Source organism: Astatotilapia calliptera, chromosome 23 (assembly GCF_900246225.1).
Source record: "Astatotilapia calliptera chromosome 23, fAstCal1.2, whole genome shotgun sequence".
In the NCBI taxonomy this organism is placed as follows: Eukaryota; Metazoa; Chordata; class Actinopteri; order Cichliformes; family Cichlidae; genus Astatotilapia; species Astatotilapia calliptera.
In genome coordinates, this window is record NC_039323.1 from 30,087,353 (window position 1) to 30,114,404 (window position 27,052).

The 27,052-nt window shown below is 41.6% G+C and overlaps 1 protein-coding gene across 6 annotated transcripts in view; it reads right to left on the reverse strand.

The window, feature by feature from the left end:
• LOC113016662 (potassium voltage-gated channel subfamily H member 7-like) overlaps positions 1 to 27,052 on the reverse strand; it is a 79,796-nt gene that overhangs the window by 2,373 nt on the left and 50,371 nt on the right. For 3 of the 6 annotated variants that reach the window (XM_026159656.1, XM_026159655.1, XM_026159652.1), the window contains 10 exons: positions 21,554 to 21,979; positions 16,117 to 16,348; positions 15,854 to 16,021; positions 15,355 to 15,554; positions 13,099 to 13,351; positions 11,373 to 11,578; positions 10,748 to 10,832; positions 6,176 to 6,466; positions 4,891 to 5,050; positions 527 to 704 (listed from right to left, as the gene is read on the reverse strand). In XM_026159656.1, the coding sequence (XP_026015441.1) occupies positions 527 to 704; positions 4,891 to 5,050; positions 6,176 to 6,466; positions 10,748 to 10,832; positions 11,373 to 11,578; positions 13,099 to 13,351; positions 15,355 to 15,554; positions 15,854 to 16,021; positions 16,117 to 16,348; positions 21,554 to 21,979 (2,199 nt within the window). Of the gene's footprint in view, positions 1 to 526; positions 705 to 4,890; positions 5,051 to 6,175; positions 6,467 to 10,747; positions 10,833 to 11,372; positions 11,579 to 13,098; positions 13,354 to 15,353; positions 15,555 to 15,853; positions 16,022 to 16,116; positions 16,349 to 21,553; positions 21,980 to 27,052 lie in introns of all 6 variants that reach the window. The other 3 variants (XM_026159654.1, XM_026159657.1, XM_026159653.1) reach the window with 2 other exon arrangements.

The following is a 27,052-nucleotide window of genomic DNA, read 5'->3' on the forward strand; positions in this document are numbered from 1 at the left end:
TATTTTGAAGGGCAAGCTGCTCCAACTTTACAACAGCAGCACGCTGAGTGATGACGGGCAAAATCCACTGGTGTTCTCTGATTTGTGTAACGCAGAGCTCCATCACAGCTAACCAGTTTGCTCTACTATGCTCCAAAATAACTCCTAACTGATGTTTTCCTTGCTGACCTGTGATGGAGGGACCGTAACATGAACAGCAGGTTATGTACTGTGTAATCTTTGCTTTAAGTAAACATTAAGTAAATGTAGAGGAAATGACCCCTTTAAGCTCTTTTTGGTAAGGTAGTTGCTATTTGGTTTGACTTTTGGTAACTGTTATTTAATTATATAATAATTACAAAAAAAAACCCCAAACAACACAAAAACTATGATTGGAATTCATCAACAAGAATCTTAAGATTATACAGATTTGAAATTTACCACAAAAACGGAGCCAAAGCTATTGTAAAACAGTGTGACAACCAGCTGAAAACCGTGGCAGTGTTAGGGAAAATCAGCGTTTCCACTCATTAAGCTTCTGCTGTACCTGCGGCTGGGATGGAGCAGGGCTCACATCGATGGCAGACACCAGCTGGATCCTGACGGCTGGCCTCTGGTACTCTGGGCTGGAGGTGACGGTGCTATAAGCTGGAGGACCGGCTGCTGTTTGCCTCTGAAGGAGCTGCAGGATAGCCTGGATGTCTGCAGTCATCTGGGACTCAAGTCTGATGGCCACAAAACATGAAATAAACTGAAAAGCAGCATGACAGTGGTTCCATTTTGGATGCTGTAGATCTTTGTGTTTCATTAGAGAAAACACATCTGAAGGAAATATATTAGCAGAACAAAAGTTCACTTCAACAAAGTAACAATGAGCCTTGATAGTTGATTGTTTACATCAGGGGCGGGGAACTCCAGGCCTCAAGGGCCTGTGTCCTGCAGGGTTTTAGATGTGTCCTTGATCCAGCCCAGCTGATTTAAATGGCGAAATTACCTCCTCAACATGTCTTGAAGTTCTCCAGAGGCCTGATAATGAACTAATCGCTTGATTCAGTTGTGTTGATCCAGGGTGATATCTAAAACCTGTGGGGACACCAGCTCTTGAGGCCTGGAGTTCCCCCATTTTTGATGCTCGACATCAGGGGTGTCAAACAAAATTAATAGGTAATTAGCAAGACTCTATAGAAAGTGGTAACCCCTAACTCTACCTAAGTAAATTTAAATAAATGTAAGTAAATGTAAATGTTTGGAAAAATGTACTTCTAAAAGCGTCTGGACTTCTTTAAGTTGCTTGAAGACGTTTCACCTCTCATCCGAGAAGCTTCTTCAGTTCTAAGGTCAAATGGTGGAGAGTCCCAGATATAAACCTAGTGGGAGTAACCCCCCACTGGGTTTAAATCTTCTTTCCATGCTCCTTAGACTGCGATGACCTGGATGACTGAGAACCTTCACAGACGTACTTCTAAAAGTACTTTTATTGCGCCATGTTCATTCACTCATAAGCTGCTGTAACATGAATCAAATGGTTCTATAGAACTCTCAATCAAGACTGATTTCCATACTGATGACAAACAGGTGATGAGTTCCTGCTTGATAGTTCTGAGTACACCAGTCAAAAACTTTAATTAAATGAGATCCGAACAAATGAACAGCTGTTATTTCTAAGAGAAGTCTTCTGGTAATGGCTACTCGCTGTTGCTGTGACAGCAAGGAAGACCATTATAGGTAATCATTACTACACAACATACGGTTACATTGTCACCTTGTTCTCTGAGCGAGAGACTATCTCTCCACTCTGTTACATATTCCATATGTAGGGGGTATACCCCATACATATGAAATATGTAACAGAGTGGAGAGATAGTCTTGATATGATAGAGAACTAAAGTACTCTTACTAAATCCCCAACGTCTGCAGTAATAGTATCAGTGTATCAGTAGTGCAGTTTACTACCAGGATTTTAAAAAATGTATTTGTGTAAATTTCAACTGTTTTGCAGAGTGTAAGTTATGCAGTGTGTGGACTGTTATACAATGAATATGCAGACAGAAAAAGCATACCACAGTATAGTGCAGTACCATGGATGGAACACTAGAGGGAGCTTTAAAGCTTCCTTCATATAGTAAGGACAATCAAGAGTTTCCCGGTAGTATGATCCTGCTCAAATGCAGAGCCTTCAGGAAGATGAGGAATTCTCAAAGGTGTGACCGAACACATATAGTGTGTGCATGTATTGATGCATTAAAGATTTCACCAGCAATAAATAAGGAAAGATAATTCAAATATTCTGAGTTGTGTGCTAAAGATATTTGCTAGTAAAAAGTCTAGTAATTCCCTCCAAAATGAAGTGGAAATGTGAAGTAGTAGATAATGAAGAAGTGCTCCCAGTGCTCAGTTCCCTCACTGTTGTGCCGATTTTGAACCTGATTCTGTGATATCTGCACTTGAAAGTATGAAATCCTCTATAAAAATGAACTGTTTTTCATTTCTCCTGGAGATTGCTGCATCACCTTATGCACCAAGTTACATCATGAGCCACAGGGTGTTAGGTGATGAATCACCTCTTTTCCCCCTGCTTACACACTCCTTTTCTGTCCTTCAGTACAAAATAAAGAGAGTCAGTAAACACAGCGAGCAAAACAGAAGCTTTCCAGTGCAGACTCGAGCACATTGGTACTTTGTCAGGTGAGTGGGGGTTTTTTCACCCAGAGGACAGAGTGGAAGTAAACACTTTGTCTCGGTTCTGCTGTGAGGGTAAATGAGGGTTGGTGGTGCGGTGGCCAAGCCTGCCCATCAACTGAATCAGCATAAATGGCTGAAAGGTATTCAGCAGTGATGAGACCAGAATTTCTACCGAGAGGCAGTGAGCAGAATATTGAAGAAACTCAAGTAGTTCCACCCTTCAATTCATTACTTCATGTGAGATTTGTGAGACAGTTGCTAACAAATGCCATCTCCTTCAATTGGCAACTTTACTGTGACTTCCACAAACCAAACCTCGTAGGATGACGTCGAAACCCTTGCAATTTGTCTGTATCTTTTGGCTCTGCGCTATAAATAGACAGTCGTTAACTGTCTTCCTCCCCCTCATCTGTATCAGTGCACCAGCCCAGAATCACACCAGCTGCTCACATGGTCCACTCTCTGCATTAACACAGCTGCAGTGGGTGTCTGGCCTAAAATGTGTATGCAAGTTTTAGCCAATTATAGGCAGAATTATGGGATTCACATGGCTAGCTCTCAAAGAAGCTGCTGAAAAATACAAAGCCTATTATAGAAAATTGAGTCAAACATGATCCCAGAGGTGTCTTTAGTAATCCAAAGGTTAAGTGCCTGAAAAATCCTGAAATAGCATTCCACTGATTTAGCTCCTGTAACATTGACTAGTGATGGTAAATCTGATTGGCCAGTAGTACTGACCAATAGATTAGTTTAAGTTTTAACCAAAACTGTTCAAAATGTGAAAAAAGCCTGAAAGTTTACATATTGGTGCTTTTTTCTTTGTTCCTTTATTTAAAAACAGGACATCCGTGATTTGGCAGTTGCTCCCCAGAAAAAGGATGTGTTATAGTTTTTATGGGATTAACTGAGAAAGCTAGCTTTCTGGTATAAAAATGAGCTATGAGTGGTTTCAACAATGCAAAAAAAGTAGAAGAGATCAAAATGCGTGGTCTACATAGGAAGAGAAATGGAGAAGGGGGTCAACTTGAAGGAAAAGTATGTGAATAATGTGACCGTGAAGAGGGTTGCAGACAGAATCATGAGTTTGAACCCAGAAATTTAAGGGGTGATGCTGAATGTTGTCAGTGTCACAGATTGAATATGTCAGTTAGAAGAAGGAATTCTAGAGTAAGTTGGATGAAGCAGTAAAGACTGTTCCCATGGGCGAAAGAGTGGTGATTGGAGTGGATGTCAATAGACATGTAGATGAAAGGAACAGAGGTGATGAGGGCATGCTGTATAGCTATAGTGAGAAATCGAGAAAGACAGATGGTAGTGGATTTTGTGAAATGGACAGAAATGGCTGTAAACACAAAGGGAGAAACATAGGGTGATCTAAGAATGAAGGAAGTTAAACACAGGTGGATTACATCTTATGCAGAAGGGGAATCCGAAAGAGAAGACTGCAAAGTTATGTCAGGGGAGAATGTCGCTAGTTAGGATCAGACGGTAGTCTATAGGAAATTACTGTATATTAAGAAGAGGAAGCAAGTACAAATAAAGCTGAGGATGAAAGAATCGTATGCACAGTTCAGGGAGAGAGACCTGCTCTGGTTTGTAGGGAAGTGTTACCGATGAGTGGGAAAGTACAGCTAAAGTACACCAAACAGCTGCCAAGAAGCTGTTTGGTGTACTTGGTGGGGAAATGGAGAAGTGCAGGAATGTATTCAAAGAAATAGGTTAGCTAAGAATAAGTTGAGTAGTCAGAGAGTTGAAGAATGGAGACAGAAGGCTTGCAGTGACTTCTATGTGATCCTAGGCACTAATGAAGGCGAAAAGGACTTTTACTGACTGGCTAGGCAGAGCGCTTGAGTTGGAAAGGATGTGCAGCATGTTTGGGTGATTAATGATAAATGAAATGAAAAATGAAAAAAAAAATACTTATGCTATATATACTTATATATGTAGATAGTAACGTGTTTAGGACTGACATCATGTTCCATTCTGCTCAGCAGACTTTTGCAGGGACGTTCAGCTTCAGCTCCAGCATTGACTGATAAACTGGTCTTTTCCTGCTGCTGTTGCTATATCGCATTTAGAAATTCACTATTGAGTTTAGCCGCTAAAGTTGCCTGAAGTCTCTGTATCAACGTAATCCTGAGTGTTGACGATACAAAGAGCATTTGCAGTCTTTTGGTTTGACATGACCAACAAGCTGTTTCAAAACCCTTCCCCTTTGCCCTTGCGCACCTGTTGAGGTGCTGCTGCAGCAAGTCTAGACGTTGCTCCACCTCTCCATAGGTGAGCTCTGTGTCACTGTCATCCTCCCTGGCTGGTGTTTCCTGGCAGTGAGCCGACTCCTCCGCAGCCTCACCGGGATGCTGACGCACCCACTCGTCAGGGTGGAGCTCTGGAGGGAAAGACATGCAAGCAGAGATGAATACGCATACACACGCGTGCACAAGAAACGATCTGTGTTATTAGAATGGTTTCTCAGGGAAAGCACTGTATGTGCTGTGCCCTCTCATCATTTAGCTTTACTGAGCTCCGAGCAGCTTACCACCTTCTGATTCCTGACATTTACACTGGAGAGGAAAACACCCATCTGACCCCAGCTTGCATCACAACCTCAGTGGGATTTTCCTGCCTCTCTTTTGGGTTTCTGCTAGAGATTAAATTGACATTTCCTGTGCATTTCTCTCGCCAGTTTGTAAGAATCAATATCACTCTGCTCTCCAGAACAAATCCTCTTACAGCTGTAACATCTGAATTGTGGGATATTATCAAACCAACACACTGACACAGATTTCCCACGTCAGTGTGGAATCCTGCTGAGTTTGACTTGCAGTTAAAATTCAGGAGCGCCCTGTGCGTGTGTTTATACTAAACCAATTTATGGAGGATTTAAGGTGACTGCAGCTGACTACTGAGAGTGCAGATCAAATGAAGTCAGATGCAGCTGTTTATGTGGAAGCTGCATCTGCATCGGAATGCATAGGAGGATTCTGTATCGGTTTGCTGCGCGTTTACAGCCGGTACAGTCCTATTAACAACATTCACATTAACAACATGTTTCCAACAGATCCTTCAGTTTGGCCCGAACCTACAGTCACAAGGGGTGTCCCGAGCCAAGTGCTGGATAAAATCCTCTAACATTTTATTACTGAGTTGGTTTTAGGTTTCAACATGACACATAATCCTTTTTGGGATTTTTAATAGATGTGACAATCCTCCCCTCAGGCTTTTTTAACTGGGGTTTTTTGAATTCTTGAAAATGAACTTCTAAGTTAATTACTTATTCTGGTGTCAACCTTTACAGGGAAAAAAACCCCAGATTTACAGGAAACTGTGTATTTGAACAATGTCAGTAATTTCCCAGATGTTTCTTTAGTGTTTTATCCACTTGGTTTTTGTTAGAAAAAAACATTTATTTGAATGACAGGAAAGAAATAAAGACTAATCTCTTGTTACTTGATGGAGAGATAAAAAAACCCTCTTCATTTGTAGGAACAAATACATCTGACATCTCTGTCACCTTTGTATTCCTGGTTCTGTGCGTTGTCTCCAGCCTGTGTACTGGAAGCACTGTTCAACCCAAGGCCCAGGGCGTGGTCCCTTACCACCGGGTAGCCCAGCACACCAGAACACAAGGGCCTCTGCTCCTCTTCCTCCTCCCTGCCTTCCTCTTCCTCCTCATCCTCATCATCCTCTCCCTCCTCAGCAGACTCTCTCCTCTTCTCAGCTGCCGAGGAAGCATAGATCTGCCTCGTCTGCTTTGTGTTGCAGTAGGTGACCGCAGTCTCCTTGTTGTCCTGGTTGTGGGAGCCTACGGGCACAAAGTGCAGTCAGGAAACCTGCTGGGGGAACACTGACTTCCTCTGGGGATGTGGGGGTTGCCTTTGTTATCTGACAACAGTAGCACGTGTCTTGCTTTGGGATTAAAGTGAGGACAAACAATGTTAAAGCACAATCTAGCCTGTTAATGTTGTGCATTATATCATAATGTGTTCCAAATGTGTGTTTACAAGGCAAGCTTGTTCAGCAGTAATGAATAGTGAACATGAGCTTTTCATTCCAAACTGAAGTGAGGTCTAAATCTTCACACCTGATGGATGTAGGCAAGATATGCCAGCTGCTAGACTGTGAAATGGACCATTAGCTACTTTCTCTGTCCCTACTTGTGTTATACTGTGAGATGGTGACACCAGTGACAGAGGACTCGTAACCATGGTGACCAATTAGATTAAATTAAAGATATTCCACTTCACGTACGAAGTACTGAATGATGATGAAGCATTATATTTTTAAAATCTCTTAGTATCAACTGTTGACAGAAGAGCTCTTCACTCTCATACTGCAGACTTGTTTGTGTATTTTATTTTACAGTCGACTAGGAGGCAGCGCCTTCAGCTACTGGATCTCTTTTCTGTGAAACTAGCTCCCAGTTTGGATTTAAGAGACAGACATGCTCCCTACTTTTCATATTAAGCTTTAAACTCTTCTTTTTCCTACAGGTTATGAGTAAGTCTATGGGCTCAAAATGAGGTCATAAATATTTTGTACTTGTAAATCGAGTTTGTACTTGTAAATCAGGATTTGTATGTGTAAAAAAAATTTGTGTGTTTATAAAAAAGATTTGTATGTGTAAAAAAGATTTGTGTGTGGACTTAGCCAAAAAAAACCCCTGCAAGTTACAAGTACGAATTTTGACCCTATTTTTCTTCCTTTCATCTGATTGGTCAATGTCATGTCAATCACAAATGTAACAATCCAATCAGAGAACAGATGGGTTTGGCTGTCTGAGGGGTGCTTTTTTTGAACTGCAGGTCTTTGAAGGGAATAAATGCCCTTTTACATGCCAACCCAGAGTTTTCCTTCATCACCACGAAGGAAAACAGTCTGTGGTCGTCTGAGTTTGGTGATTTTTGTGTCACAGGTCTACGTGTTTAATATAGGGACTTCTCTGATTGGATTGTTACATTTGTGATTGACATGACATTGACCAATCAGATGAAAGGAAGAAAAATAGGGTCAAAATTCGTACTTGTAACTTGCAGGGTTTTTTTTGGCTAAGTCCACACACAAATCTTTTTTACACACACACAAATTTTTTTACACATACAAATCCTGATTTACAAGTACAAAACCGATTTACAAGTACAAAATATTTTTGACCACATTTTGAGCCCATATAAGTCTGGATCTGGATATCCAAACAAGTTATGCTACTATAGGCTCTGCTGGGAGATGCACTGAGCACTTATCTATTCTCACCTCCCCCCATTTTCCCCATTTGTTGTTTGTAGCCTCTCTGTGCTCTTCTTTCCACTCATCTCTTCCCCCTCACTCCAACCAGTCAACATATGGCTGCACCTCCCTGAGCCTGGTTCAGCCAGAGGCCTCTTCCTGTTAAAATGGTCTGTCAGATTGTTGAGGTTCTCTTTTTGTATGTTGTTGCCAGTGACAGTGACAAAAGATGGATTAATTAATGTAGTTTAATGAAATTGTTTAGACTTCTCTGTATTTTAAATTCTGTCATGCGTGAGCTTCAGAAAAGTACAAAACAAGTCCAGCTTGTCAGTGCCGAGCACTTTCACAATGCATTAACAGTGCCGCAGCAAATAGGAAGGTTCAGAGAATTGCTTTCAGTTTGTATGATTGAGCATGACTGCACAAAGAAACCTAATATAACCCAGCCTAACTGTAAGAAAACATTCTTTATTAAAGTATCTTTTCTGGAAATAAGCTTTTTTTATTTTATAAACCTCCCCTTTTATTAACATTGAGGCTGTCATTGCACTTGAGTCAGCACACATTCATGAGAAGGGGCTAGGAATGAGGAAGCGCAGCTTTGGCAAGTTAAATGGAGCATCAGTGGGCTTCAGTGTAACTCAAACACCACCTGGAGGCATCGTTGCGTAGATCTGTTTATTTAAAATACTGTCCTGAGTATCAAAAATGTTTGTAGGAAAAACCGAATTCGCAGCTAAGGTCACCATGACTTCTTACAGAGTGGACGGTGTGCCAAAAGGCCACCGTGTGATAACTAAATGTTGAATTCTTGAAGACATTCAACACATCCAAAGCATTGAAAAACACATCACCCAAAATTCATTCTCATTAGCCCTCATGAGTTTCTGACCTGACACAGGGAGGTCACATGCTTTGCTAAGACATCAGGCAACTCTGATTTGCCTGCTGTCTTCCTTTTAAGGCCCAGTTTCAATACTGTTATTTGGTTAAGTGATCAGATTGGATTCGTGTGTCTACATGTCGCCCGGCTATCTGAATGAGTTGCTATGGTAACAGTGTAATAAGTAAGCAGCTCTGCATGTGTACCTTGTCCTTTGCGTCCTGTGTTTTGCATGACAAAAGACGCTTTGTAAACTGACTTTAGCATCCACACTGACACACTTCTCTAGAAATGTCCAAATGTGGTTTCAATCCACTTAAAAAAAATGCTGGAATCTTTCTGGATACAATATAGATGTGCTAAAAATAGGTCTGAGAAAGGCTTCACACTCAGCTCCACCTAGGCTCTGTGCACAGGTACATGTATAGGAAAATGACTTCATTTGAATGTGAGTCTCTGTGATAGGTACAGGTATGTGAAACATCAGTCACAGAAAAAAAAAACATGAAATAAGGCTAAACAGAGAGTGTAACAGTGGTTTTGGAGATCATTTCTCTCAAATTATGCTGACAATTCAATACCCAAACTTTGGTCATTTAGTCATAAGATCCATAATTGCAGCTGCTGTTGCTCGGATGAAAGGCTCACTGTTAATTATTAATAAAAGCTACTTTCAGATGCTCCCTTACTCACAAGGGTCACCTCAGCAGGTAGTTCCATATTTGATTTGGCACATTTACATGCTGTGTGTCTCTCTTTTACACAAGTCCAAACAGATCTGTGTCTAAAACAGTGAAAAGAATTTGCAGACTTTAGACTTACAGTTTAAAGTGATTGTCAAATTTTATATGTAAAATTTATGACTAAGTTTTCAGAAGTTGATCAAATGAAAGTAAATAAATTAAAACTGAGAGAATGTTCACATTACTCTGTCATTAATCTGACAATCCCCGGTGAGGAAGGACAGGACAGGAGTATTAGGAAAACTCTGTTTTAACAGGAAGACTTCCAGCATAGCCAGGCTCAGGTAGGTGCTGTCACCTGCTGAGGCCAGGTGAGTCATAAGGAGAAAGACAAGATGAACAAAGAGCAACCACCAACAACAACAATCTTCTGGAAGTCCAAGCCTATAGCCCAGGGGTGTCGAACCCCAGGCCTCCAGGTCCAGTGTCCTGCAGGTTTTAGATCTCACCCTGGGTCAACACACCTGAATCATTTAAACCAGTCCTCTGGAGAACTTCAAGATATGTTGAGGAGGTAATTTAGCCATTTAAGTCAGCTGTGTTGGATCAAGGACACATCTAAAACCTGAATAACTAAAAATGGTTCAGGCACCTGATCCAATCCTAATTATAAGCTTTATGACACTGTCTGTCTCCTGAACCCAAACTGGAAGCCGTTTCCACAGAGGAGAAACGCCTTATAGTTGAAGGCTCTGCCTCCCCTTCTACTTTTAGAAACTGTGGGAACCACAAGTAAGCCGTGCAGGCGTATTGAAGAGTGCTCGTAAGGATAACATGGTACTATGAGGTGTTTAAGATAGAGGGCCTGAAAGATCAGATGGATTTTATGAGGATTTTAAATGGGTTTTCTGGATTTTACAAAAAGCAAAGGAAGACTAGCTAATGTGGACTTTCTGTGCAGAGCCATTTCTAATTTTTTCAATATTCTGCATTTTAAAGTTGTTACTAGAGACTTGTTACATGGTCAGGAACGACTTTTAGGCACTGCTCCTTATAACTTACCTTACTGGAGGCCAAGATATCCATGGTATGTATCAGTTTTGGCAGCATGTTTCTGAGGAATATTTAAATGAGGGTGCAGCAGGTCTGAGGTGTTAGCTGGCTGAATAAATGGCACTGCTATGGTAACAGTAAACAGTAAACAGCATGTGTGCTGGTTATCCAGATGCAAAATAAACAGGGTTTCCCATTTAAAACCACCAACAGTAGTGCTTTTGTGCATCACGCTGACCTGTGGAGGATTTCCTTCTGTATGAGACCCGTTTTCGACACTTGGAGTCATCCATGTTAGAATCAGTTTCTTGTGAGTAGGTCACCTATAAAGAGATGATGTATGATCAGACTGAACCAGCGTAAAAGTCTGTGCCATATCTGTGTCACTCGCCTCTGTTGTTCTAGAAGTAAAAATGTTAGAAGCACAAAAATTGTGTTGGTATTAAAACAACAAGCTTCCTTAACTAAGCAATATAAACTCCTGCCTGTCTTGTTGGAACACCATGTCTCTGCTGTTTTTGTTGTAATCCTAGCACGCTCTTCTCATGTGTCACCTCTGCTCTGCGTCCCTCTCTGCTTTCCAGTTCTCTAAATAAATAACCAAAGGTCAACACAAAGTGCACTCCCAGCTCTCTTTTTAAAAGATAAAACTAGCTCATTTGGATTCACACACACACACACGATGCTGCTCTCTCACTTAACGTGTTATTACAACCTCCCACATCATGTCTTTTGTCCAGCGATTAGTACTCTCTCATTCTTGTCTTCCAGCAAATGAGCGATTACAGAAATTTCTTTAAAATAGAACTGAATATGAAAGCCTATATTGCTATAATCGGTGGGGCCAGCCTTATTTAAGTTACCTTTGCATTTTCATCACGGAGGTCAAACGTGAGCTCCAGGTTAGTGAAGAAGTGGTCCGCGAATTCTGGATACATGTCCAGCACCTCCAGAATGTCCTCCCTCTGAATGGTTTGCAGGTCACAATAACTTAGCGCCCGCACGTCTGCGCATGATTTCCCCGGCTTTGCGTACAGGTGTATCATTTCTCCGAAGATGTCATTTTTGCCTAAAGAAGAAACAAGTGGGGAGGTTGACACAGGAAGTGTCATCTTTCAGCTTATGAAGGACATTTATTTTTGGCAGAAGAAATTAAATTAAAGTTACTGGAGAACATATAGCATATATAACTTGTAGATGCAGTGTTTTGCAGACTGGGGAACCTCTGCCTAAGAAACTCTCCCTCTGATGCTTTTCTTATAACCAAACATGTTACTGAGCTACAAATTAAGCTAATTAGATGCAAAATGTTCCTCCACCTGTTTTTCTTAAAATGATAACGATAAAACTTTGTTTCATATTGACTAAAATATGGATTTATGAGATTTTATTTACATTTTGTGTTATTTTTGTGTTGATCTACTGCCCTCGCAGAGAATGTGCTGACTTACATGTGATGGCCCTTGCTTATCCTAACCCTATTGTGTCATGTGCTTTCTCTAGACCTTATTGGCTGTGTGAAAAGAGCCCTTAATGAAAAACAAGCGTATAAAAGGCTCAGCAGGCTACACCTGCCCACAGCTGAGATGAGAAAAACAGGGAGACCAGATGAGATTTGCTGTGATTAAATCTGGAAGCTGTTGATAGCAGAATGCGGCTTCTGTCATCAAGCACTACATCACACCACGCTGACAACCACACAAAATTTCTCTACTCTCTTTTCTTCCGCTGTCACTTCACATTCTTTGCTTTCTATTGCTCCTCTCTTCTCTCTAACCTGCCCACTCGTTCATCCCTCCCCATTTCTTTTGTCATTTGTCTCTATATGAAAGAAATCGTGCCCTTTTTTTTCCATTAACACATATTCTCTGTTACCCTCATCCCACTATATGTACCCCCCCCCCACTGTGTTCTGTCCTCTCCCTTCATCTTGAGCATGCCTGTGAGGGAGCAGTAATCAGAATTTTCTTTGAAGTTAAAACAACATACCCGATAGGGAGCTCAGCTGCCAGCCCAGCCTTATTATAGCACAACTGAGCCATCTTCATTTAGCTGGCCCACCTGCATCTACACTGATGGAGGTGTACTCAGGCAAGTCCGACCAGACTGGACTGACAGGACTATCAGTCATACTCTTTTGAGGTTCCTTTTAAAGTGTTTTTGAGCTGGCTCATCAGCTGGATTCAATTGTTATTCACTAATTAAGAACATTTAGATGTTTGCATACTTGGATGCTGAATTGTTGTCAGCGGGTTTTCTGCACTGTGAAAGCTCATGCTGGCTGTAACAGCACTAGAATTCATCAAACCCTCAGACATGAGAGTATGATTTGAAGAAAAAATGTTTTTTCTGTTGCTGAAAGCCAATCAAAAACAATTATTAACAAAATGTTATACTTTGGCTCTTTGGTTAAACTTAGACAAGACAAGAAGTTTGACATCCATCTATATAAACCTACAATCAGCAGGTGGTTGATGGAAAAGAGAAAAAACCACTAACTTAAAGCATGCTGCTTTTAAAGTTAATGTTTGTTAATGTGAATGCAATTCATATCTAACGTAAATCTTTAGATGAGTAATGCAGACCCACCCAGGATGGCCACCACAACGTCATCCTTTAGGATTTCAATGGAGCCACGGGAAACAAAGTAGAGTGCTGTAAGTACATCTCCACTGTGGACTAGCGTGTCTCCAGGGGGCGCATGGGTCGTCTTAAACCTCATGGCCAAGGCCCGAAGGCAGCCCTTGGTGGCTCCGCGAAATGCTTTACAGCCCTGGAGGAGATTCTTGTTGAGGTGGAGGCAGATATCCGCCTGTAGGCACTCTGGAAAACCCTTCAGGACCTGAGTCAAAGCACACATGTGTATGGTCAGACGTATTGAGGTAGTATATTATGTAAGATGTGATGGTTCTTTTTTCTTATATTTTATGTCTTTGGGTTTGGGGTGAAGCAGTAGGTCGAATTGACTTGACTTCCAGAGAAATTTAATACAGTTGCCACTTGTGCTCTTTCCTTCTTCTCAAAACCCTGCAGTAGAAATAGTCTGCAATGTCTTTTTACTGTTTTAGTGAGCCTCTGAGGAGCTTAAAATAAGAGGTAAACAGAACATTTAGAGACTGTAAAGCTGTAGATAAATGAAATCACAAAGTCAAAACATAGATTTGACATTTGAGTCTTCTGTCTGTTTCTTTATGTACTCACATAATGAGAATCCTCTAAGAATTCTAACCTCAGTAACGCTCATAATTTTTTTTTTCCAATACTCTGACCCTTTGTTTGTTGTTAAAGGATAAAAAAACAAATACCATTTAAAAAATACTGAACCGATAAAATGTGAAGCATTCCTACACATTTACCATTACAATTACCATTTCTAGTGACATCACATTCAACTTCTGTTAAAAGGAAGTTTTTCTTTTCCACAGTCACCAGGTGTTTGGTTAAAACACTGTTGGGGTTTTTCTCTCGATTGTACAGTATTTACCTTACAGTAAAAAGTGACCTGAGGCGATTATTTTTGAACTAAAATTAAAACTTATTTTTGCACTTACCGTTTAAAGACATAACCCCCCCCCCCCCCCCCCCCAAAAAAAAAAAAACAAAAAAAAAACAAAAACCCAGCGACCACTGACAAAAAACTTAAAAATCCCAGGACAACTTGAACTGACTATTAATAAGTGTACATTTTCATAGACTGAAAGGCTTGAAAATGAGGTTTGAGTTCACTGGACATCACAAAGACATTTCTTCTTTTTGTCATTTAGACAATGACACAAGCACAGCAAAAGAAATGTTGCCTGAACAGGATTTCTGGCTCTGAAATGCTTTTTGTTGCTCGCAACAAAAACTGATTAGTACATTTGGAAAGGAAAGATTGAACAACATTTGGCAAGCGCAGGTGCCGCCGCGGAGCGTGCAGCCAAGCCTCCCACAGTGGGAGGGAAACCTGGCAGTGCCCAGCGAGGCTGTGCCCACTCTCACAGGCATGATTCACTCACTCTCTCTGGTACCAGATGAATATCATGGGGTTGTGTTTGAATACACAGATTTCATGCAAAAGGAACTTCAAGACAGGCCACATGCAAGTCTACCAATGATAGACGATTACTGGGGCCTGTGAGAAACATGAAGAATTACGTGTGTGTTCCTTAATAAAGGCATGCACAAGTCGATAAAATATATGTGGTATGGTTTCACCACAGTTGTGTACAAAATAGCTATATGTCCATATATGCACAGTAAATTGTGTAACACCCTGATGAACAGAACACGTCCATTAATTGCATGCATGTCTGGGGCACTAATAAAACCTTGACATGGTGTATTTGATGGTCTCATGGAGAAACTAACAAAGCATTACACTACTAATGTCAGACACAGCTAGGTGAAGCTCTAAGACTGAGGAGCATCCGTATAAACATTGTGTTAGCACATGTACCTCCTGCTCTTACCAGAGTGGTGGGGTCATTCCATTTGACATGAGGCAGACATGGAAAAAACAAACTTATATAAGTACCATGAACAGTTCATGATGACAAAAGCCTGAGTTACTGTATGCACACACAGTAACAGTGGCTTTCATTCACTTGGTTAAGGCTAAACATTGCACAGGATAATGAAAGCATTGCACTATGCCAATGACATAGCAAGATAGGTTCACACTGATGTGGTAAGAGCGTTTTTCAGAACAAGATAGTTGAAACTGAGCAGAAATGGGGTTCAAAACTTCAAACTCACAGAAATGAAATTGAAAAAGGGGGAGAAGAAGTAGCAGAGAGAAAAACCCAACAGCAATCCCAGTTTTGTTATAGTTCCGTACCAGTGCAAACACCATCCCTCTCGTACCATATTCATGTCGATGCCGTTAGTGTACGTCCAAGCGTGTTGGAAGTACTCCTCCAGCCTCTGCCTCAGTGGGTTTGGGATCTGGTGGAAGCGGATGAATTCTTTGACCCGCAGCATCTGGAGGTGATACCTGGCTGTACCTGAATACAATCTCTGGATGATGGCGGACACATTTCCAAAGATGCTGGCGTACATTAGAGCTGGGAGAGAAGCCATAGAGGTGACCTTTGAGTACAGATGGGTTCATCTCTTCATATACATAACACCTACCTTGGGAGTTGCTGCTACTGCCAGAAATGCACAAACTGATGTCCTGAATGTGGACTGTGAATCCTTTATGTTCCAATTATGCTATATCAGCAGGTTTTAACAGTGCATTTATTTATATTTAAAAAATACATTGGATCTTTCATGTAAAATGAAAACAGTACTAGTTTCAGTGTTTGGCTTTATGTCTTTCCTAACTGTCTGTATGTGCTGTCATTCAGTTATCACTCACATCCAATGAGCATAACACATATGGAAAAGATCTTCTCAGAGTTGGTGTTGGGGGAAACGTTCCCAAAGCCCACGCTGGTCAGACTGCTGAAGGTGAAGTAGAGTGCTGTGACATACTTATCTTTGATGGAAGGACCTGAGCTTGGGTCACTGTAGTTGTATTTTTTCCCTGTAAAATGCAACATAATCATTTTTCTATCCTACTTTTAAATTCAGCTTTAAAATAGAGAACTGAGGGAAGGAACTATCATCAACAGACATTACCTATTGACACCCCCAGGTTGTCCAGCCAGCCAATTTTATGCTCCAGGTAAGGCTTCTCCACATTTCCAATTGCGTACCAGATGCAGGCCAACCAGTGTGCAATGAGGGCAAAGATGCACATGAGCAGCATGAGGACAGCAGCACCATACTCTGAGTAACGGTCCAGCTTACGGGCCACTCGTACAAGCCGTAGGAGACGGGCCGTCTTTAGCAGACCGATCAGAGTGGTAGTCTGGAAAACAGAGAAGTGCACGCTCACTTAAATCTATGTGTTTTAAATACTCTACGTTTGGATATGTACATGGTACAATGTGCTAAAATATGTGATACAGGGAGTGATGGTAGTTTACTCATGTCCTTATTCTACTGGGTGATAAATCTGGGGATGTGTAGGTATTCAGGGATTTCAAAAAAAATCCTACTATTTAAAACTTCCTATTTTTTTTTCTTTTAGGCTCATGCAACACAAATAGAGTTCCTAAGATTTGTAATGTTTAGTTATTTATTTAATCTCCGACAGGGACCAGTTCCCTGTTGGAAACAGGGAACTATGGCGTTACCTGTTGAGAACAGGGAACTTGCAAATTGATAAATTATACAACACTCAAAACATGGCTAAAAGGAGTTTCTCTCATCTCTTTTTATTTATCAGGGGTTATAAATGAAAGTCTTGAAAAGTTAATAATGGCTAATAATATCGGTCTGCAAATAAATCAGTTGGGCTCTAATGGTTATCGGTCCATCAGTGATTAGGTTCACTCACTGTTTAGTTAAGCTTATAAGTGATTACCGACTCAAAAACATATGGTGTAGCTTTTTGCAACATACAGTAGTAGATCATTCGTGCTGGTATAAACAGATCTTTCAAGGTCTCAGCATCCCTTGGTGTCAGCACAACTTCCCTGCCTCAAGCTCTACAAATCATAAAATGTCAGTAAGTATCTGGCTTCTTAACTGGCATGCCAAAAAAGTGTATGAAAGAGAGAAGGTTGCTTTGGTGATTCATCTGTTGGCAGATGAAAAAAAAAAACCTTTTCGATAACTGCATATGATGATGGCAAAATGAGCTTAAAAAAAACAAAAAATATCACCAGCTTGGAACCTCCATCAAAGTCTCAAAGCCAGTGTGCCAATGTGTCCCCATTTTTGACACAATGAATACAGAGTGTGTAACGTGAGAGTGGAGCGGCTATTAGTGTGGAGCAATCTGTAAACACAGTACAAGAAAATGCTAATAGGTCCAACCACTCCCTATCACACCTGGCAATTATCTTAATATCCTTAAAGAAGCACAAACCTTAGTAACTGTGCTTCGTCACTTCTGTGCTTGCCTATGCAGGTGAAAGCAAATACGACATTGATTATTCAAAGCACTAAAAAGTAAGAAGGGGGCTTGTTGTTTGTTGTTTTGTTTTGAAAGCAAATGACTGATGAGAAAGAGTGCGTCTACATCAAGCTGAGGAAGAGTGCTGTAGCTGCTTCTGATGGGTCCATTAAAGAGCCTCCATTCTTCCAATCTCACCCCTAAATCACAGCCATCTGTCATTGCAGTGTTCCCTTTCAGTGACAACACAGTGAACAGTGAATGAATCTTGTATAGAAACAGATGGGCTTCAAATTATCCAGCATGCAAGTGACTCTGAGTGACCTGCACAGATGACACAGTGCATGCTGTATGATGTGTAAAATTGATTAAAATCTTAAAGTAAGTTGAATGCATTTGGGGCTAAGAGTGAAGCTAAAGCTAACATTAGGAACAAACTATATGAAAAATACCCAGAAAATATCCAAATATCCCTCTGGTCATCTGCCACTGTAGCTTTGCAGGCTCCCCTGGCCACTTTTAAAACCCAAGAGTCAACCAAGGGTGTGATATAACTTTCTGTCTTCAAAGTGGTCACATTCCTTCTATCCGACAAGAGCTCTGCACGGCACAGAACAAGCCAATAATCACCCAAATGTTTCCCTTCTTCATGTGATCTATAAAGAGAACATATTATCCACAACTATAGTGTCTACTGTCTGAGTGAACAGTTGCAGAAAAATTTCAAGTACAAATCTGTCTGTCCTTCCTGTGTGCACAAGCGAGACTGAGGGGGCTGCCTGTTACAACGAATCTGCCTCCTTTCTCTTTGTTTAGTACAGCCGTTGCTGCAGGTTTTACAGCATAATGGAGTTGGAGTGCATTTTTGTACAGTCTGCTTTAACCAAGGGGAAAACAATGCACATTTACCCTCTGAATGGAGACAGAATGTGAAGCCGGGAAGCAATCCATTACACACGCCTCACTTGATTTGCATGAAAATATTCACAGGACATCTGTTATAGAAAAGAGGATTTGCTTGTGTTGTTCACTTGACCTTAAAGGGTTAATTTAATATTTGTAATCATAAATGTCTCTTTCAGGAGGGCAGATACAGTAATATGATCAATTTTGTGGAACTGTCATGAAGTAGCTAGACACACTGGAAGCACAGTGTTTATGTAAATTTACTACCAGGCACGGAAGAGATGTATGTAACCACCCACGCACCCTGACATTTTGGCTTTGTTCCAGGTTTACAGTGGTCTGCCCAGAATTTCAGGTGAATGACATTTGAATTGTGATTTAGGTTCACTTTTTTCAGGGATCCTCCATAGTTTGCAAATGTGTCAAATGTGGGCACTATATCCATGTGAATGTGGACATAACATGCAAACTATCTGATCTTATCACAACAGGACATTGATATGAAAATGATGGAGGAGTTGAAACAAGTCCTGCAGGCAAATTCGAAGCCACATCATTTTCTTTTGTGTGCCAGCCTGCAGCCAAGTCCAATCAAAGCAGGATATCACCCAGGAATATGCACCCAATAAAATCAGCAGAAAAGACCCAACAAAACTCTTAACACATTGTCAGATGTGGTTTCCAGGCAACAAAAGTGCATGAAATTAGGGCTAAAAATAGTTCCTGTTTCTGCACAGTGAGCTAAAATAACACACCTTAAAGACCAGAGCTAAAAATGTACATGGATATGTTATTTTCAGCTTCTCTTGATTGGAGGAGGTAAAAATAAAAATTTTTTTTTTTTGCCTCATCCTGACACTGTGTGTAAGTAGAACACATCCTGTCACTGCACAAGTCATTTGGCTGTATGATGAGGACGTATGTTGTGCTGTGGTGTCGCTCAGCTGTCTGCTCTTTTTTCCTTGCCCGCCACTCACTGGTGGCCTCTAGCCATGTACTTCCTCAAAGAAACACACACCTAATGGTAAATAAAGACTTGGCAAACCAGTAGGCTGACATCAGATCAGGACCTTGCTCTTAATACACACCTTAATCCTGGATATATCCTAATTTTATGTGTGTTTTTGAAGGTATTGCTTTGCGTATCGTGGAACCTGGAATTTTCACACATTGCAATGGACTGCATTGCCAGATTTGCTCCTGGATTGATTTGAAAATGCAAGGAAGGGGCTGGGAATCAGACCCGCTCTAGAAACAAGAGAAATGCATGTGTTTGGGGCAGTAAAGGATTGGAATATTGTATTTCCTTTAAAATGTTTTCTTACTATTAAATATTAAATGAACCTTGATGTATGTAATTTTATTTTGGAGTGCAAATAATTAAAAAATGTTTCATTTAATCTGATTTTTTTTGTATATTCTCAAGCTAGTAATTATGTCCTCTGCTGCTCCCCGTTCTCAGCAGCGGGAGTTTGCTAAGCCATCTCCCTCAGACTTGCAAGCAGAGCTGTTGGGCAGGCACAGACCTTTTTAAAGATTTGGATGGCCTGGGGCCGTAGAGTCTGTCTCTGATGAAAAGAGAGCGGAGGGAAGCAGATGCGAAAACGAAGTGTCAGATTGGTTTGGGAGTCTAAGCATTCAAGATAACATCTCAAAAAAAAAGACTGCCCAAAGTGTAGCCTGATGACACAGGGGTAACTAAGGCAGGACTGATGCTCAGCAGCTTCATGGTGTAAAAAAAGAGTTCTTTTCAATTTAGGTTTCACAAAGCTATTTCAGGTAAAAATGACCCCCCCCCCCCCCCCCCCTACTCATTAATCTACTGATTAAGTTTATTTAAATGTGTTCTGTACTTATTTAAATGTGACTGTACAAAGAGTTGATCTGTATCTAAGAGGACAGAGAGGATATTAAGTACAAAAATCCCTTTGGACTTCTCTATCCCCAACCAACCCCGGCAAATGGCCGTTCCTCCCTGAGCCTGGTTCTGCTGGAGGTTTCTTCCTGTTAAAAGGGAGTTTTTCCTTCCCACTGTCCCCAAAGTGCTTGCTCATAGGGGGTTCATATGATTGATGGGTTTTTCTCTGTAGTATGTAGGGTAGGGTCTACTTTACAATATAAAACACCTTGAGGCGACTGTTGTTGTGATTTGGAGCTGTATAAATAAATTGAATTGAATTGAATTGAATTGGAAGAGTGTGTATTGAGAGATGGACGGAGTACTTTAAGAAGCTGCTGAATTATGCAAATGAGTAGGAGAGGAAGATGGAGGAAAGTTCGTGAATCTGGAAGTGCAGGGGATTAGTCAGGAGGAAATGAGCAGGTTAAAGAGCATAAAGGCAGCTAGTCCAGATAACATACTTGTGGGGCATCGAACTGTTTAACTAGAGCATGTAATACAATCTTTTACCGATTTACAAGAATGAGGGTGATGTAAGAACTACAGATGGATAACGCTGATGAGTCATGAAGCAATGAGAATGAGTTGTAGAAGCTAGGTTAAGAAGAGGGCCAACGATCAATGTGTAATGTGTATGGGCTCATGTTGAGATGGGGTTAGGGTTAGGCACAACAGGCATGATGATTGCTTTGAGAGTATTGATGGAGAAGCATGGAGAAGATCAGAAGGAGCTGCACTGTCTTTGTGGATCTAGAGGAAACGTAACAGGAAGGTATGCTCTGGAGAGAAGATGAATGAAAGTCAGTAGAAGAAGTAAGAAATGAGTGAAATCAGAGAGACAGATTCATGGACGTATTGAAGGATATGCAGAGGGTTGTGTGAAATAGGAGGATACTAGGGATAGGGCAAGATGAAAGCCAGTGAGCTGCTGTGGTGACCCCTAAAGGGAAGAAGAAGAAGAAGGACCATACATACTATTGTTACTGCTGAACTGTAATAACCTCAATCACCTGAACGACATTCACCTCAAGATGAACTGAGATACTAGTGACCATAATGTGTAGTGGTTAACACATTTGCCTAACAGGTGAAAGATCCCTGGTTGGAGACTGGGAGAGGACACAAATAGGGTTGGATGAACCCACCAATGTTATCTCGTGTTCTAAAAGACCTTTAGAGTGAGTTGTGATTTATTCTGTGAGTTCAAGTGCTTTTCTTGTAAAGGCAGTCAGATACTCGGTCATCACTGTCATCATCTCCAACTCTGCCTGGTTGATAACTGACTGATAAACGAAATAAATCCTCACCTCATCAGATCCTGAGCCAAAGATGAGCAAGTCAAAAGGGATGGCAGCCACCATGTCTATGAGGAACCAGCCTTTAAAGTAGTGGATGGCGATCTTGGCTGGGTGGCTGACCACCTCCTCATTGGTGTTGACGTAAGTCGTCCTAAAATTTATAAGGATGTCCACTATAAACATAATGTCAACTATCAGATCAACCACATTGAGGGGCGAGCAGGAATAACCACACTCCCGTCTCCTCTGCTCCTCAATGTCATTGAGGAGGAAGGCAGCAGAGTAGGGGGTGAAAATGGCCGTGTAGATGACCAGCAGCAGGATCAGCCAGTCCCAAACTGCTTTGAATGGACTGTAGTGAAGAATGGTCCACTTATCCATCCGTGGTGTCTGGAGTTTGTATTCAGGAAGCACATCGGCACCCAGAGAAAGAACCTAGTGAAAAACAAAGAGAACTTTTAAAATTTTACTGCCTTTAACATTCACTATCTGTGTTCAAATACACACACATTTTGGGAAACAAAAGTGTAATACGGTGCTTTTTCTTGCAGATTCTTTGCAAATTTGTTTTTATTGAGGACTTCACTGATTGCCTTTGCAGTGCCTGGGTGTGATGGCCAAACCCATGGCCACACTCTAAAGTCGGTAACTTTTGTATTTTCATTCTTCATTTTGAACATAGTAATACATTTTAGTTTCCAATAACTTTATTGATTGGTTTGGATACATTTGTTCTATTTGTAAGCGCGCACATTAAGTTTACTTATGTATTCATACTACTTCATTTCTTTGCTTTCTGACTAACCTTTGTCTTTTTATTTTCTTACCTGCCATCATCACTGGGAGTTGCTGGACAAAAGATGGTAGCCAGGGTTTGAAACCATTAAATACAAGGGAAGATAATTGGACCACACCACCACTTCCTGCTGAAGGGGGGGAATGTGTGTTTTCTTTACTTTAAAAACAAAGTATTTGTATTTAATTAAATATTTGAGTTTAGGGTTTAATGGGGTTTTTGGTTTTCTTCTTTAGTGTTTAGTTTATTAACAAACTAGATTGTACTGCATTGTTTGTGATTTATGATTGTGTTTTGTTTGTTACCCCTCATGTGTCACAATGGTCTGATCAGCCATTATATATACCCTTGTATGTCATTTCATGTTTAGGTCAATTATGTACGTTTGGGCAGTCATTTGGTTTGTTAAGGTTGCAGTCTTTGCCTGAGTTCAGTTTTGTTTCTTTGACCTCTTTTATGAGCTCAACATTTATTAGTCTTGTAAATATAATTTTTGGGGGTTAAATAAATGGAAATTATATTTTTCTAATAATTCCTGGGCTCCTCCTGTTTTTCAACTCGGTCCCTCACATGTGGTGTCAGAAGTGGGATCCTTCAGTCGAGGAGACAGGATTTTTTTTTGCATTTTTCTGCCCTTTTTCCTCCCCTGACAAACTTTTTGAGCCATGCAGAATGCTGTGCGCCCAAAGAGAGGAAATAAAATGGAGGCCAGAGAGGCCTTGCAGCAGCCAGAGAGGGAGAAGGAGATGGAAGAAGGAATTTCAGTTGTGGCTGGAGACACTGAAGGAGAGGATACCAGGGAGCCAACTCTCCTTGATATTGCTGGGATTCTTCAGGCTTTCATGGGACAACAGGAAGTTCGAGATAAAAAGCAGAGAGAGGATGCTATACTGCAAGAACAGCGTTTTAAGAGTTTGCAACACCAGTTTCGGCTTTTGCAAATGGAAGTGCAGGCCAGAACCACCCCACTTCCAGAGCCCACATCAACTGATCCAGAGTCTGTTGAAACTCCAGCTGATTATCAGACACAAGCAACATCTCAGCATGAGGGTTCTGGCTCAGCCTCCATATTAACAGGTCAGTCTGTGCATATTCATCATCCTAAACTGGAGAAACTAGCTGTTGAAGATGATGTTGAACATTTTCTGACCACTTTTGAGAGAATTGCAGCTGCTTGTCGTTGGCCAGAGTCAGACTGGATTTTTCACCTCATTCCTCTTCTCACTGGTAAGGCTCGAAGTGCCTATGTTAATATGGATGTGGACGATTCACTGCAATATGAGAAGGTAAAAGCTGCCATTTTGCAAAAATACGATATAAACCCAGAAACATACAGGCAAAGATTTCGCTGTCTTGAAGTTTTTGATGAGAGTCCCAAGGAACTGTATGCGAGACTGAAAGAACTTTATGAAAAATGGATTCAGCCGAAAAACAGAACTGTAAAAGAAGTTGGTGAAATTATCATCTTGGAGCAGTTTTTAAGAATGCTGTGTCCTGAGCTTCAGGTCTGGATTAAGGAGCATAATCCAAAGTCTGCTGCAGAGGCCGCCACCCTGGCTGATGTGTTTGTAGCTGCCCGAAGTAAGAGTCAGCCATGGAGCAACAGTGCATGGAAGGCTGCCAGAGATTCACGTCGGTCGCAACCCCCTCAGCATCCTCAGAGGTCAGCGACGGGTGTGGGTAAGCCCTTTACAAGGGAAACGCAGCCTTTGAATACCTCGAAGCCAGGTAAAAGGCCACCAGTGTGCTACCTTTGTGGACAGGAAGGTCACACTAAGCCCATGTGTCCTAATAATCAAAGCAAATTATCTCAGATGTGTTTTGTGCCTCACCGGAATGTGGATATTAAATCTGAGAGAAAGCAGTCAAATAAAATCACCACAGTTAAGATTAATGGACAAGAAATTAATGCTTTAATAGACACTGGCAGCACACAGACTCTGGTACACAGGAAATATGTGTCAAAAGACTACACATGCCCCTCTGAAACCATATCAGTTTGCTGTATACATGGTGATGAAAGACCATACCCTACTGCTGATCTGTTTATTGAAGTGCAGGGGACACCCTATCTGTTAAAGGTTGGTGTAGCTGATAATCTGCCCTATCCTGTAGTTCTTGGGGAGGATCTGCCAGTCATCTATGATTTGTTGAGAGAAGTGCAAGAGTGCAATGTTGCTATAACAAGGGCTCAAACTAAAAATCAGGATGAGCATCATGCAACCCTCAGTGCTTTACCCTTCTTTGAGGCTGAACTAGAGACAGATCCCGGGAAGTCTCGGAAGCCACGCAGTCAAAGAAGACGTGAAAAATTTCAACACACTGTTGGAAAGACATCAGTTCAGGCTGCTCCAGATATGCCTTTAGGTTTTTCAGTACCTACGAACATCAGACAAATGCAGCAGGCTGATCCAACTTTGTCTGCCATGTTGCTGAGGGCTAAGGAAAAGGACTCTGTTGAATCTGACACAAATAAAGAGCTGTACATTCTGCAAGATGGCATTTTATACCACCAGCACGGCCAGGTTAAACAGTTAGTGGTCCCTAAAGTAGCCCGTGAAACAGTGCTTACTTTGGGGCACTCCATTCCCTGGGCTGGCCACCTGGGGAAGCATAAGACCACCGCTCGCATCAAGCGATACTTTTTCTGGCCTGGTTTACACTCAGATGTTGCTATGTTTTGCAGGAGTTGTCCTCAATGTCAGAAGACTTCAATTAGAGTCCCCACCAAAGCACCACTCCAACCTCTCCCAATCATTGGTATACCATTTCAGCGTCTTGGCATGGACGTAGTTGGTCCTGTAGAAAAAAGTAAATCTGGAAATCGCTTTATGCTAGTCATTACAGACTATGCTACGAGGTATCCTGAAGTCTTTCCATTAAAAACTGTTAAAGCAAAAACTGTAGCTTCCTCATTGATTCAACTGTTCTCAAGGGTTGGATTCCCACAGGAGATTTTAACTGACCAGGGCACTAATTTTATGTCCACACTGTTGAAAGAGGTCTATAAGCTGTTAGGTATCAGGAGTATGCGGACAACCCCTTATCACCCACAGACAGATGGACTGACGGAGCGCTTCAACCAAACTCTCAAACAAATGCTCCGAAGGTTTGTCAATGATACAGGGTCTGATTGGGACCAGTGGCTGCCATACCTCCTTTTTGCCTACAGGGAAGTTCCTCAAGCCTCCACTGGCTTCTCCCCGTTTGAGCTTCTTTATGGCCATGAGGTGAGAGGCCCATTGACCCTGCTAAAGGACTCATGGGAGGGAGAGCAAGGTAAAGAGGAATCGGTCAATGTTATTTCATATGTCATTCATATGAGAGAAAAGCTTCAGCAGATGAGTGAACTGGCTCAGAGTCATATGGAAGCTGCTCAGAGGCAACAAAAGACTTTGTTTGATAAAAAAGCTCGCCACAGGAGTTTTGTCCCTGGCCAGAAGGTTTTGGTAATGTTGCCAACTTCTGACAGCAAGTTGCTGGCAAAGTGGCAGGGACCCTTTGAAGTACAGAAGAAACTTGGACCTACTACCTACAAAGTTTCTACACCAGGTCTTCAGCGAGGGAATAGAGTGCTCCATGTTAACCTTCTTAAGGAATGGATTCCACGCACTGAGAATAAAACAGAGGGTTTGCTTATTCACAGCGTGGATGAGGAGGAAGAAGTTAATGACTACTTGCCTTCAGTAACAGTCTCTGTCCTGGACCTGAGCCATCTCACCAGTGAGCAACAGTCTCAGGTAACACCTCTGATTAATTCAGACATATTTCAAAAGTACCCAGGTCGCACGAGTCTGGTGGAGCATGACATTGTTTTAAAACCTGATGCAGCTGTGAAGCGTATGAGTTACAGGATACCGGAACGCTTCCTGGTGGAGTTAAAGGAGGAGGTGGACCTCATGCTGTCTCTGGGAATCATCCAACCTTCAACAAGTGAGTGGTGCAACCCTGTTGTGTTGGCTCCGAAAAAGGATAGCTCGATACGTTTTTGCATCGACTTCAGGTATCTCAATTCCATATCAAAATTTGACTCTTACCCGATGCCACGCATTGACGATCTCATTGAGCGTTTGGGGAAGGCAAAATATCTAACGACCATTGATCTCTCCAAGGGATACTGGCAAGTACCTCTCACTAAACGGTCTCAAGAGTTGACAGCATTCCGTACTCCGTGGGGATTGTTCGAGTTCACAGTCTTACCATTTGGTCTGCATGGGGCCCCAGCAACATTTCAAAGGCTAATGGATAAGGTACTCTGTGGGCTCTCAGCATTCACTTGTGCGTACCTTGATGATGTTGTTGTTTTCAGTGGAACTTGGGAAGAGCATGTGGATCACCTAAGAATCGTGCTGGATCGGCTGTGTTCCGCAGGCCTTACCATCAATCCAGCAAAGTGTGCTCTTGCTAGGACTGAAGTCCAGTACCTCGGGTTTACTGTTGGAGGTGGGACAATTAAACCACAGGTTGACAAAATTAATGCAATTGCATCATGTCCTCTTCCACAAACCAGGAAACAGCTGCGATCCTTCCTCGGCATGGCTGCGTTCTACAACAGATTCATTCCCAACTTCTCAGCTAGAGCAGCCCCACTGACGGACAGGATTGGCTCAAGATGTCCCAATAAGATTCAGTGGACAGCTGAAGCCGTTGCAGCTTTCAAAGACCTTCGCCAGTCCCTGAGTAAGGACCCCGTTCTGCACTCACCAGATTTC